The 13,466-nt window shown below is 55.1% G+C and overlaps 1 protein-coding gene across 2 annotated transcripts in view; it reads right to left on the bottom strand.

Moving 5' to 3' along the window:
- COL13A1 (collagen type XIII alpha 1 chain) overlaps positions 1-13,466 on the bottom strand; it is a 139,378-nt gene that overhangs the window by 61,396 nt on the left and 64,516 nt on the right. For both annotated transcript variants that reach the window (XM_080640098.1, XM_080640097.1), the window contains exons 4-9: positions 12,771-12,806; positions 9,900-9,926; positions 8,627-8,677; positions 4,266-4,301; positions 3,524-3,550; positions 2,634-2,660 (exon numbers count right to left, since the gene is read on the bottom strand). In XM_080640098.1, the coding sequence (XP_080496224.1) occupies positions 2,634-2,660; positions 3,524-3,550; positions 4,266-4,301; positions 8,627-8,677; positions 9,900-9,926; positions 12,771-12,806 (204 nt within the window). The remainder of the gene's footprint in view (positions 1-2,633; positions 2,661-3,523; positions 3,551-4,265; positions 4,302-8,626; positions 8,678-9,899; positions 9,927-12,770; positions 12,807-13,466) is intronic.

Below are 13,466 nucleotides of genomic sequence, written 5' to 3'. Positions count from 1 at the left end.
ACAACAAAAACCTGGATTTCAAGTTTCTTTTAAAAATTTCAAGGTCCAATAACACATGACACCAATTAGCTCCCGCTGAAAGCAGCTGCCCCTTGAATGGCATGGGTGACGTGCTGGCTAAGGTGCCTGTCGTGTCTCCTGTGTGCCAGGCACTGTTCTCAGCACTTGGTGGGAATTAACGGTTCCCACCCTTAGCAGCCTTGTAAATGGTGGGACAAGTTGTGAGTTCAAGAGTCCCAACTTTCCTTTAGGGCACCAGTGGGACCCCGATCCTGTCTACGCCTTACATCAAGTTCTTGGGGCTACTCTGAGGTGGGTGGGGCAGAGGTAACTGCCTTTTAACAGGTGAGGACATGGGTTAAGCACATGAGGGTGAGCCCCAGCTCCCATGTTGGACGCCCAGCAGAGGGGAGAACCAGCTGGGGAGGAAGGTGAGTAGGAGATGGACATATGATAAGCAGACCAAGATAATTACACCAGACAGAGCATTGAATTAATAGCTCGGCATCCCTGTGCCAAGTCAAACAAGAGTCTAATAGCTCTGTGGCCTGTCGGATTTTGATGGATGACTATGAGGCAGATAGGGGATCTATCACACCGGTATGGGCTCAAGAGAGATGGGTGGCCCCACCCTTCCCCTGAATTAGCTCTGACCTCTGAACAGGCAGGTTAATTGGGACGGGGTAGAGGGACAGCAGGAAGGGGAGCCCCATAAAAGGGTCCTTTCCTTCAAGACAAGGGGTCCTGGCAGCAGAAAGGAGGCATGGTGAAGGGGTAAGATCTCCCCACATGGGTCTTCATCCCAGCTCTCTTACTTAGAAGGTATATAGCCTTGGGCAAAATATTCAACCACTCTGTGCCTCCAGCTCCCCTTTTGCCGAGTGGGAATAAGAAGTCATTATGAAGATTACAGAACAGTGCTAGCTCATGACCATCATGACTACTTCTCCGTGCCAAGACTATTATGGTAGCATCAGGCCACCAGGAAGGAATGCCCCAAACACCTGGCATCCAAGCCCCTTAAGCCTCGACCACAATGGTAACATGGAAGTTTACTCCTGCCTTGGTCTCCATTACTTCATACATGTGGACAACATTCTTAGGAACAGGGTGGGGGCAACAAGAAATGCATTTGCAGTGGAGATGGCTGGGATGGAGAGGAAAGCGGGCTGGGGACCTGGGTTCCAATGCCAGTTCTTCCACCCACTACCTCCACTATTTCACTGCCCTTCTTCTGGATATTTTAAGGACTTTCCTGCCTCAGGACCTTTGCACAAGCTGTTCTTCCATGTCCTTCCCATTCCCTTTTCTCTTAGTTAAATCCTCAGGAACACCTCTCTGACCCTCAGCCTGGGTGAGGTGCTTAATACTGAGGTTGCTCAGGGTAACAGGAGCTGCCTTTTCATAGCACCAATTACCAAGGCAATTTGTTAATTAAATCAGGGAGTATTTAAATGTATGCCTCCCAATTACACTGGGAGCTAAAGGATGGCAAGGACAGTGTCTTCCATATTGCTGTCTGTATCCCTAGCACCTGGCACAGGGTCATGCTGAGGATTAAATGAGATAATATATGTATAGTTCTTAGCTTCATGCCACCACGAAGAAAACCCGCAATAAATGTTAGCTGGGTCTGAGTCAAGTGGACATGCTAAGGTCCAGAGGGAGCTGAGTTACAGGGATCCCATGGCAAGTTAGGGAGAGCTGGGGCTGAAGCCCAGGCCTCCCAGATGACATCCCTCTGACTTCGTTTCCATCTACGAGGTGATCTGCAGGGTTTTGGCCTCCCATACCCTGGCACTGCCCCAGGTGTGGATGGAGAGTGTCCTCACCTAGCACTTGGAGCAAGGTACCAGCCTGAGCCTGCTGGGCAGGGGGACAGGAGCCTGCTATGTTGCTCTCACACCTGGCACAAGTCCCAGGCCTGGCCGCAGAAGCTGGCAGCTCACAATGCCGATGTGACCAACCCCGGAGGCAGGGCAGATCCCAGCCGGGACTGGCCCCTCTGCTTTAATGGCCCAGCAGTCCCTCTGAGAACTGGCCCCTCCCCTAGAGTAGACATCTCCTGCCAGGGACAGACCTTTTCCTTCTGGAAGAAGTGGCCTGGGGCGGGGTAGGGGTGGGGGGCGGAACGGAGACAATACAGAGAGGAAATTCTGGTTGAAGGCTCTGCAGAGGCAGAAGGGGCTGGAGGAAGGTGGGACCTCCACCAGCTTCTTCTCTGAGGCTGCTTTTGCCTAGAGGGGCAGGACTGCCTAGAGTCCAGAGCAGCCAGAGGAGGCCAGGCATGAGGAAACCAGGCCAAGGATGAGGTGCTGGAGGGCTCCCTAGACCCCCAGTGTGAGCGCTGAATGTAAGCTCATCCCCGAGGGGCGCTACCTCTAACTCCGTGTGACATTGGCCAAGCATGGATTCCTCTGGGCCTCCCTTTCCCCATTTTTTACATGGAAAATCCCCCTGCCCCTCTCTCCTCCCTTCACTGATGTGGGGCTCTAGGGGGATGCACTGTATACAGCAGGGGGTGGTGGTGATTGTGGTGGCAGCTACTTCACTGTCCCTGTTGCCCCGTTGGCCAGGCAGTGCTGGGCTGATGCCCCACCCCTTGAGGGAAGACAGGAAAGCTGGGGTCTTACCATCTCTCCTTTGGGTCCGGGGAAGCCCTGGAAGGAGAAGAGCATGAGTGCCTGGCACATTGTTTGCAACCCAGAAGCCGCCCTGCCCTGCCACACGTGGCTCCTCCCTCCATCGCCAGGTCCTGGGAGGTGAGGGGACATGATGACCACAGCCACCCCGTGCTTAGCTCTGGCCTGCAGAGGGGAGTGACCAGGCGGGCAGCCAGGCCCCTCATCTGAGAGGATGCCAGCTGCTCAGGGAGAGAGAGTGGGGTGGCATCTGAGAGCACTGGAAGATTGAGTTCTCCCCAGGTCACCCCTTCCTAAGAGTAGGGAGGGGTCTCCTTTCCCTGTGAACATTTGTGTCATTCAAGCCAAAAGATTGAAATGAACAAGAGAGTTCAGGATGGAGCAGCGGCCTCCGTACAGACTTGGACGTGTGTGTGTGTGTGTGTGTGTGTGTGTGTGTGTGTGTGTGTGTGTGTGTGTCCACCAGGATGGGAGCCCCCGGGAGGATGGGAGACGCAGGAGGCACCCTGGCGGTGCTGGGAGCAACAGTGTGAGCAAGTGCCAGGCTCCGTTTAGAATTAGTTGAGCCCTCCCCATCTAGTCCCCTTCCAGTAGCACCCAGCATCTCTACATTCTAGGGTGGCCCTTGCTCCAGATGCTGAAGGCCCATCTTGGCGGCGGTGGACTTGTGCCCGGTGGAGGCCCACTGGGGTCAGGGGTTACGCAATCTAATGGCCCCTCCTCCCTTCCCATTGGTACCAACTTTCTGCCCCAGGAGTCGTCATTCTATCTAAAGCTTCTTTCCAAGGAGTTGGGGTCTTGCCGAAGGATTAAGAGACCCCAGGTTAGTGACCGGGACCAAGTGAGGGGGAAGAGCCTGAGGCCCAAGAGAGTCTACTCACCGGTTTGCCGTCTAGCCCAATGGGGCCCTGAAAGCAGAAAGAGGACAGATGTGAAGGCCCAGCAGCCAGGTCTCCTGCCAGAGAGGCCACCTGGACAGTGGGTAAGACTCCACCAGTGAGGGTTCGAGTCTCTGCTTGGCCACTTATTGGTGATGTGACCACGGCTAAGCCAGTTTCCCATCCTAAAATGGGGATGAGACTAATAGGCCTTCTACCGAGGGTGCTGGTGAGGAGTGAGATGTTGTCTGTGAGATGTCCCACAGGAGGACCCGCTGGGGCCATCACCATTGCTAACGCAGGCCTCTGCCTCAGCCGGGCGGACAGTGGGCAGTGTGTTCCTAGGAAGTCAGGCTGGCCAGGATCAAGGCCTGCTCCTCTGCCCTCTCTCTTGGGGTCTTGGGCTCCCAGGGAGGGGTCCCAGGGCATCCAGACGGCCACCTGACTGCCTCGAGGATGGAGCTTGCCTCCCTGCAGTGCATCATCTGTGCCACACTCCAGTGCGCAGGGTTTGCCAGCCTGTGACTTCTCTCACGGCTCCTGTCCTGCCGTCCCTCCATCTCCACGCTCATTTCCCTGTCCTCACTTGCACTGCGCTCCTCTCCTCGGCTGCTCTCAGGGAAAGGCCAGAGGAGAGGGCCCTATTGACCGGGGTTGGAAGGGCAGGGCTGGCCCTGCATGAAGGTTACCCAGCCAGACCCAGGGATCCCCGGAGCCACAGCTCACCTCAGCTCTCCCCACTTACCGGAAATCCAGGAAAACCTCGGGTGCCCGGCTGGCCCTGAAAGGAATGGAGAGGAGTAAGGATGGTGAGGAGGAGACGAAACTAATCCTTAGCCCCTGGTTCACCTTTGTTCCCAGAGCGGCCTGGTCATCCTCCCACTCCTCTGTGATCATCCAGGGAAGACACCCTCCACTCTGAGCTGGCTGCGAGCGGGGATAAAGGTAGCAACTCCTCCCAGGACTGGGGTTGGGGGAGGGGAAAGGAGATGGCCAGCATCCTTTGGGTCTTCCTGGGAAGTAGCCCCTCGAGCTCCTCGCTGCTGTGGACACCCTGAACCTCAGCATATAAACAGGTGATGGAGAGTGAGAACATCGGGGACTCGGCCGGTAGCACACTGAACCCATGACCTGTGGTTTTCCAAGTCCTTTTTGTTTACAGTCATGACTCACGGCCACTTATCTAAGGACAGCTTGGCTATCAGCGGGTTCGGAAACCTGGCCTTCCAGATGCGTGTTTTCAGGCCGGGCTAGGGGTGCTTGCTCTCTCCCCTCTTAGCAGGCCTCTTTTAGTTGGGCAATTTTGGATACCCCCATCTTTGCAGGATCAATTCGTGCCCATTTTCCTGGGGTTGCAGAGGAAATAGATAGATACTCAGGTTGGAGACTACAAGCAGGTTCACTGGTTTATGGTCAATAATCAGGACAAGAGATGTGCCCAGCCAGGTGAGAAGCAGCATGAAGCTGTGCAGATCCAGGGCTGGGAGTGGGGTGGGGGTGTGGGAGTGGGGTGGGGGTGTGGAAAGAGGGCTGATCGAGAGGTCAAGGGCTACAGAGAGCTAAGAAGCACCAGTGCTGTCGCTCTCCTTCTCAAGACCAATAATGGCTCTCGTCTACATACGCCATTCATGGCCATCCTCGACTCATCCGCATCTGCCATCCTAGGTCCTTTCCTGTCTTATCTTCCCACCGACGCAGGCACACTGGCTCACCTGCCTCCCCGAGACACACCACATCTTTCAGGTGTTTTGCTTTCAGCTTGGAGTGCCCCCCTGACTGAGATGGCCACAATCTCTTCCCAAGCTTGGGCTCTTGAATCTGGCTGCCTCCACCAACAATGGTTGTGTGACTCTGAGCAAGTGGTCTAACCTCTCTGCCTCAACGACCTCATCTGGAGGATGGGGACAGCCGTATAACCTCACAGGGACACCGAAGCACATTCAGTTATGTTTGCGAAGCCCTTTGAAATGGCAGCTGATGCCGAAACCGGTTTGGCTCAGTGGATAGAGCGTCGGCCTGCGGACTGAAGGGTCCCGGGTTTGATTCCGGTCAAGGGCATGTATCTTGGTTGCGGGCACATCCCCGTGGGAGGTGTGCAGGAGGCAGCTGATCGATGTTTCTCTCTCATCAATGTTTCTAGCTCTCTATCCCTCTCCCTTCCTCTCTGTAAAATATCAATAAAATATATTAAAAAAACAAAAAACAAACAAAAAAAACACTTTGAAATGGCAGCTGCCACCATCGGCCGATAGTTGGGTTGAACTGAATCTAGAAGCACCAAAATAAAGCAAGGTTGCTTTTGAGCCTGATACTTCTTAGGACCCAAGGTGGCGTGTCCTTGCCAAACAGTAGTGTCAGAACCAGACCCTATCCATCTGCTGTGAACCCGGAACATCTCCAAGCTGCTTCAGTCGTCCTCGAAGCTGTGGACACAAGTGCCCAGAAGCCTCTGCTCTGGAGGCATGGCTGGTGGGATGTGGACCCTGGCCAGTGAGTGTACTAGCCAGGCAGGGAGTATGCCGCAGGCTCAGGATGGGCTTCTGGCAGGCATCCAGAAGGGCAAGCGGGAAGAGATGCCACTCTTATACAGAAGGGCCCCTGGCTTCTCTCCTCTCAAGGATAAGTGATGCTAAGAATAGCACCAAGCAGAAAACTCGGAACCCGTGCAATGTGACCTCTGCAACCTCCCACTGTAAACTTTGGACTTCTCTGAACGCTGAGAGGAAGGAAAGGCCAGGAGGAGAGGATTCCAAGAAGCATCTTCAAGTCCCACTTGGGCTAATGTTTACATGGTGGGGATGATCACATGGTTTGCTAATTACAGAGCCTGCCTGGTAGCCGGAGGCCTCTCTCCAACCCAAAGCCAAATCCAGGGCCAACCAAGGGCTTTTTAGGGATCTTGGGAAGAATGTTGTCATTGACCAAATGGAAACTGGGACTCTACTTACTGAAGAGGTTGGGTCTGGGTAAGGCACTTGGAGAGGCTTGGAATTGGATTTTAATTTACAACAAGTTCTATACTAAGGTTGGACATCCCTTTCCATGTTTATTGCTGGTCCTATTTATTTGTGAACAGCCTGTTTGTATTCTTTACCAATATTTTCTACTAGGTTGTTTGTCTTTTTCCTATTGATTCGAGTAAAGCTCTTTGTCAAGCACAGTGATTCTTTGGTAATCATGCTGCAAGCATTCCTCCCATTGGCATTTGCCTTTCTAATGAACTACTTTGTGCCAGATGGAAGTTTTACATTTATGTTGACAAACTTATCCATCTTGTCAAACAATAGTTTCTTGTGGTTTCTGGGTTTTATGTTGTGTTTTGAAGGTCTTTCCCAAGTTAAACATGAACCCGGCCAGCACGGCTCAGCGGCTGATCGTGGCTCATGAACCAGGAGATCAGGGCACATGCCGGAGGCAGACGATTAATGATTCTCCCATCACTGATGTTTCTATCTCTCTCTCCCTCTCCCTTCCTCTCTGAAATCAATAGAAATATATTTTTAAAAAATCATAAAATGTTTGCTCATGCTTTGTCCTTGTATTTTAGGGTTTCATGTTTTGCATCTAAGTGTTTTATTCATTTGAAATTTACTCAAATTTGATATAACAAGTGGGGTAGATATTCAGATTTTTTTGTTGTTGTTGTTTAAAATGGCTTTTTTTCTAAGAGGCTTGTCAATGGGCCCAACATCATTTTCTGAACAATCAATTTTTCTCTCTATTATGAAATCAAGCCTTTATCATAGACCGACTTACAGGTGCATTTGGCTTTATTTCTGGCCTCCCCATCCTGTTCCATGTGCAGTGATACTTGCTCCACCTCTCAGCTCCCAGCGCTCACCATCGCCCCTCCCTGGCTGCTTAGCTCATCACAACTCTGACCCCTCTCCTTGGACTGTGGGTAAAGGAGAAGACGCCTGCTTTCTATTAGCTGCTCCGTTGAAGGCAGGAGAGTGGCAGGCTGAGCTTCCCCCATCCCTTGGGCCAGCCTCAGACTCCCAGAAGCTGGCACCTGAGTAGAAGGTACAGCTCTCATTGTAAACAGCAGGTGAGGAAAAGCACGTAGCAGGACATGGAGAGGGTGGCCTGCTGCTGTGGTGGAAGCCCTGGGTGCCAGGGGTCCTGGGTTCTGGTCCTGCCCTAGCCTCTATGTGTGGGGCCCTGGCCAAGCCCCTTCCCCTCCCTGGACCAGTTTCCCCTTCTCAGAGGGCTGTGCATTCCACTGCTGAGGTCCTTTCCACCCTGACAGTTGGTGATTTTTATTGATTTTAGAGAGAGAGAGAGAGAGAGAGAGAGAGAGAGAGAGAGAGAGAGAGAGAGGCGGAGGGAGAGAAGCATCGATGTGAGAAAGAAACAACAGTCGGCTGCCTTCCGTATGTGCCCTGATCTGAGATGGACCCACAACCTGGGTATGTGCCCTGACCAGGAACCAAACCCCTGACCCTTTGGTGTATGGGATGATGCTCCAACCAACTAAGCCACACCAGCCAGGGCAATATTTGGTGATTTTATGGAAGCCCCATGGCTCAGGCATTCTTTGAGAACAGCAGCCAGGCCTTCTTTCCAGAGTCACCATCAGCACCCACGTCACCTCTGCCCCTAAAAGAGCATATCTACATGGAATCCTCTCTGACTTTCCCAAGCCCCAGCCACGGGGCGGAGGGAGTAAGACACAGGACCAGGCTAAGAACAAAAGGAGCCTCTGAGGGAGAGAGGTGGCTCGGGTCTCCCCGGGACCAGCAGTGGGTGTGGGATCAGGGCCTCTGTGCGTGGGTATTTGCTCCAGGGGCTTCCAGAACTAGGCTTGACCCCTGGAAACTGGAGCAACCCCTCCCAGTGAGAGTGGGCACGTCCTCCCCTTTGGCTACAAGCAGCAGGGCCACCTGGCAGCTGCTGCAGTTTCATAATTTAGAGGCTGTAATTTAGGTATATTTAGTCAGGCCACTCGCTAACATCCACAGCAGCCCTGAGGCCTGGCCTGGCAACCGCGTCACATGTGGTGTCTGCCACACCCAGAGGCAAAGCCTCCACCCCAAGCCCTTTTCATTAACTCACCCATCCCGCCCATCTTCCCCCCGCCCCCCAAGAAAAGCAAAGACCACTCACAGGGGGGCCTCGGGGCCCGATGATGGACATCCCGGCATCTCCTGGGGCCCCCTATGGAAGAGAGAAGGCAGAGAGGGAGAGGGAGCCAGGGGCAGGGGCAGGGGCAGGAGGGGAGAGAGGTGGGAAGAGAAGAGTCAGAGGGAGGGGCTGGCAGGTGGGGAAGGAGGAGCATGCCAGGGTGGAGTGCCAGCCGGAGGCGGAGGACAGAGGGGCCAGGGGATGCACAGGAAGAGGGAGGTCAGGGGAGAGGAGGCACAGGATGAAGGAAGCATCCAGGAAAGTTTGAGGAGAGCAGTGGGCAGGCAGGAGGGATAAAACAAGAAGAGATGTAGCAAGAGCATAGGATGTTGGGACCAGGAAAGAGGGCGGTAGGAGCCCAGGCCCAGAGTGGGAGAAGAGGATTCAGCGCAGTGGTGGGCAAGAGGGGGCAGCACAGGGAGAGGGAGGGAGGAAGCGGGGGAAGGAAGGGGACAAAGGAAGGTGGGGGAGAAGGAAGGGAGGAGCACAGCTCAGCCATGGCTGCTCAGGCCCCAGAAGCCTCTCCCACCACCCTACTCAGGACACTCTCCGACCTGCCCCAGTCCCACCCAAGTTTCCAGCCCCCCGGTCTTCTTCCCCACCCCCGTCCCCAAATACCCATGTGGCTGCCCACCCTGCAGCTGATGGACAGCAGCCTGCCCCTGGATGGAGCTGCTGAAACAGAGGGTGGGGACACCACACACACTGGCCGTGTGGGCCCAGCACCCTGAGCCTGAGGTCGAGCTGCCTGGAACTTCCTAGTCCTGGGTTCAGGGTGACACAGAGGGGTTCCATGTGGTGGGGAGGGCAACAGAAGGAGGATGAAGGTGTATGGAGCAGATGGGATGAGAGGTGATGCTCTGACAGAAGGATCCAGGAAGTGCCTGCTGGGAGGGGGGCAGGAGGCTGCATCCCACTCAAAACAGGGACGTGTGCTCCTTGCCTCTGGGAAGGGTGACTGCCCGAGGCCCGGAGTCAGAGCTCCAGGCACAGGCACAGGCAGCCTCAGCAGGCGGGGGGGACCCACTCGCCAGGAGGCTTGGGGCTCAGCCCAGGAATCCCAAGACCCCAGCCTGATGGTGTGGAAGCTGTTAGGAAACGGCGTGAGAGGCTGAGGGCCCGCAGGCCCAGCTGGCAGCTCTGCTCCGTGGGCATGCCAGCGGGAGGGCTGAGCTGGGGCCTCTTAAAGCCCCTGAGTCCACGGGGTGGACGCATCGGCCCGGGCGGAAGGGCAGAGGGGAAAGTGTGGACTCACCTTCTCGCCTGGTTGGCCCTTTACTCCCTGGGGCAGCCACATGCAACACAGGGTGCAGGGGAGAGAGAGGGAGGGAGAGAAAAAAGAAAGGATGAGAGGGAGGCGCACACACAAGGATCTGTGTTAATGGCACAACAACCAAACAAAAGAAATCGCCGTGAAATGAGAAATAAAACAAAACACAGATGCTGACACATGACAGGTCCCGCCTCTGGCAAGCACCGCGTGTGCATGGCTATTGCCTCAGCCCTTGGTCTGGCCCCAGCCCGCCCCAGCCCTTCCAGATAACAGGGACCTTCTCCAAGCCTGTGTGTGTGTGTGTGTGTGTGTGTGTGTGTGTGTGAGAGAGAGAGAGAGAGAGAGAGAGAGAGAGAGAGAGAGAGAGAGAGAGAAGGAGAACACGCAGGTCGGAAAATCTGCCTGAGAAGCCGTGGCCCCATCTGGATGGTCAGCTACGGTGGGGTGGCCATGGGGAGACTGTCTTAGGGACTGCATTGTGGAGTGGAATCTAGCTGGTGTGAAGATCTAACTGAGCACCAAGCACAACAGACACACCAGGAGTCCTTAGGGCTGGCCAGGCAAGATGGCGGGAGAGGGGTTGGAGCAACATGGGAGGACAGATAGTAGGACACACACATCTGGGAGGATGGAGGATGGATCTGAGATGCAGAGGAAACTGGGTCCCTGTAACCATAGTGACCAGTGGATAGACAGCCCCAATGGACCCTAATCCTTAGAAGCCATTTGTGCCACCCCTGGTGAACCATGGGACAACTCCCTCAGGCATTTCACACCTACTGGTCACCCCAGTTCTTATCAGGTGGCTCCTGCCGGGACTACTACTGGGCAGCCAAATGGGTCCATTGTCACATTTAAAATAGCACAAGCAGCAGGAAACCCTCAGCTTGAAAACAGCTTTGTGGGGAAGGAAATGGGGAGACCTCCTGTGGCTCTGCCTCCAGTCCCACTACTGTGGGCAGGACTAGGCTCAGGTGGAGACTGGCTGGGGGAACATGTCCACAGGGCCCAAGAGGGAGGGCAGGAGGGCAGCAGGAGGGGGCAGGCCCTGAGGGGCAGCAGGAGGGGCAGCTTTCATGTTGCAATCTGCCCAGCAGCCTGGTGGCTGCACTCTGAGCAGAGTTTCCTGAAGCTTACCTGCTAGGCACAAAGAGTTTAGAGTCTGACAGTCAGCTTGGGTACAAAAGCCAACTCCACCCCAACCCTGGCCTGAGTCTCAACATTCCCATCAATAAAGTGGGATCTTGGAGGGCTACAGTGGAGAACGTGCCTGGCATAGGCCCACCCACAGCAAGCCCCTGAGAAGGGCTGGCTGAATGTCCTTTCCCTGCTCTACACAGAGAAGGATCCAGTGACAGCTTGGGGGACTCATGTTTGGAGTCAGAGAACTGAAGGAGAGCATCGGGTCAGTGCTGTGGCCTGGGAGGTGGTGGCAGAGCCCATGGCTGGGCCCTGGGGAGCTCAAAGCTCTGTGACCTGGAACACCACTTGTCCTGAACCTCTGAAATGTCCTGGATCCTAGACCTAGGTACTGAGGCTCCACCCTAAGGATCAGACCCTCCTCAGAGCCGTGATGCCAATGTTGGGGAGGGGATGTAGCGTTGCCAGGGTCAAGGGCACAGGTCTGGAGTCAGGCTGCCTGGATTAAAGCCTTGATCAGCCACTTCCTGGCCATGTGACCTTGGGAAAGACACAACATCTGAGCCTCAATTTTCTCACCTGAAAAATGGGGGTGGAAACTGTGCCTACCTCCTATGGTTCTAGTGAGGACCGTGTGAGCGGATGCACGGAAGGCTCTTAGCACAACGCCCGCATGCAGTTAGTTAGCACTTGCCAGTGTTAGCTGTGGTCTGGATGCCCTCGCTCTGGGCACCAGGCTCACACCAGCAAGCAAACTTGCACTAGGATGCCATTCCCAGGCCTAACGCCGACCAGCCCAGGAGGTGAAGTGATGAGGAAAAGCACGTGAGTGACACGGAAGGATGGCAGAGGGGTAATCAGGGAGCACCCGGGAGCCAGGTTGAAGGTCAAGGCTGATGGCAGGAGGGGAATTAGGGGTCCGACAGGGTGGTGGTGAGGCCGGTATGGCCATCAGTGCCTTGGGCTGCCAGCCCGAGTCTGTCCTGCCCTTTCTAGACCCCCAGAGGCTGGAAACCACCAGGAAAGTCCCAGCACTGGGACCTGCAGGCCTCCCCATCCCTGCATACTCTCCCTGTCAAACACTCCTGCTTCCCGTTCGCCATCTGACTTTCAGCAGGAGCCGTTACATGTTTGACTCGCAGCCTCCTGGTGAGGATTTGGAAGCGCTGCCTGGAGCAAGCCCCGCCTTCACCACCTTCTAGGCTCTGTCTAGGGAACATGCCTCAGAAGCCGCTCCACGTGGTGTCCAGAGAGCACCTGGAGGCTGCATTTCTCCCATCTTTTGCTCCTCTTGCCGGGGGCTGGGGTGGTGGTGGTGGCTGCAGGAGCTGCTAGAAATCGAGGGTGAGCTGCCAGCCTCGGGGTAGAGTGGGTGGGAATCCTCACAATATCAAGAGGGGTTCGGGCCTCACCCTGTCCTCCCAGGGTGATGGGCAAAGAGCTTTAGTTATGCTTTTTCTTGGAGTTTTCCTTTGCCATGGCAACTCTCTGGAGAGTAAAGCCATATTGGAGGAGCTGAAGGGTTGAAATAAAACTCCTCTCTTCCTGGTCGGTCCCTCTCTGCAGCTGACTTGGGCGGGGGGAGGGAGAGGTCCAATTCCCCTGTTCTCTCCTCTTGCTGAGGCAGGCAGCATCTTGTCATGGTTTGGAGGACAGGCCAGCGTGGAGAAGCAAGCAATGGCCACCCAAGCAGGTAAAAACGCCCCAACTCACCACACGTCCAGGCATCCCAATGGCACCTTTGTCCCCCTGATGGAGGAGGCAGAGACAATTAGATGCAGCTGGAGCTGGGCCAGCGTGTGAAGGGCCCCCTGGGAACTGTGCACCCAAGACCTGGTTTGCATGGGCAGCTGGGATGGTGCCCAGGCATCGTGTGGGTGAACTTGCCCATTTGGCCCCCAAAGACTGTTCTGCAAGCAGCCACCCCTATTGCTATCTGCACTCAGGCCTGGCACTGTGGTAAGAGCACTAATGTAGGAGTCTGGTACCCAACCTGGGTTTCCCTATGTATTCCACTAGGGGTCCAAGGCTCTTCTTCCCTTAGGTCCTGTCACACTCAGCTTCGAAGCACAGAGCAGGGTGAGTGGCAGCTCCCATAGGACAGATACGTGAATCACTTTCCTAGATCTGTCTTTGCCAAAGCCGGGGATCAGTGCCCACACTCCCCGGCTCCTCCCAGGCCCTCTGTCCTTCCACACCCCTCCTTTCGGCCACCCCAGCACCAACAGGAAGGACCGTGAGCCGTGTGGATGCAGCCGCATCATGAGCTGCAGCTGCCCAGAGGGAAATGCTTTGTTTTGTAGCCAGGGTTACATCTTCTCACTCTGGAAATCTGCTTATTAAGTTTTGTCGTCCCCCCCCCCCCAGCCCCGCCCGCCTTTTGGTAAGAAAACATTTTTTTGCAATTAT

This window comes from Plecotus auritus (assembly GCF_963455305.1).
Source record: "Plecotus auritus genome assembly, chromosome: 9".
NCBI lineage: Eukaryota > Metazoa > Chordata > Mammalia > Chiroptera > Vespertilionidae > Plecotus > Plecotus auritus.
This window is presented reverse-complemented; position numbering and strand designations above follow the sequence as displayed.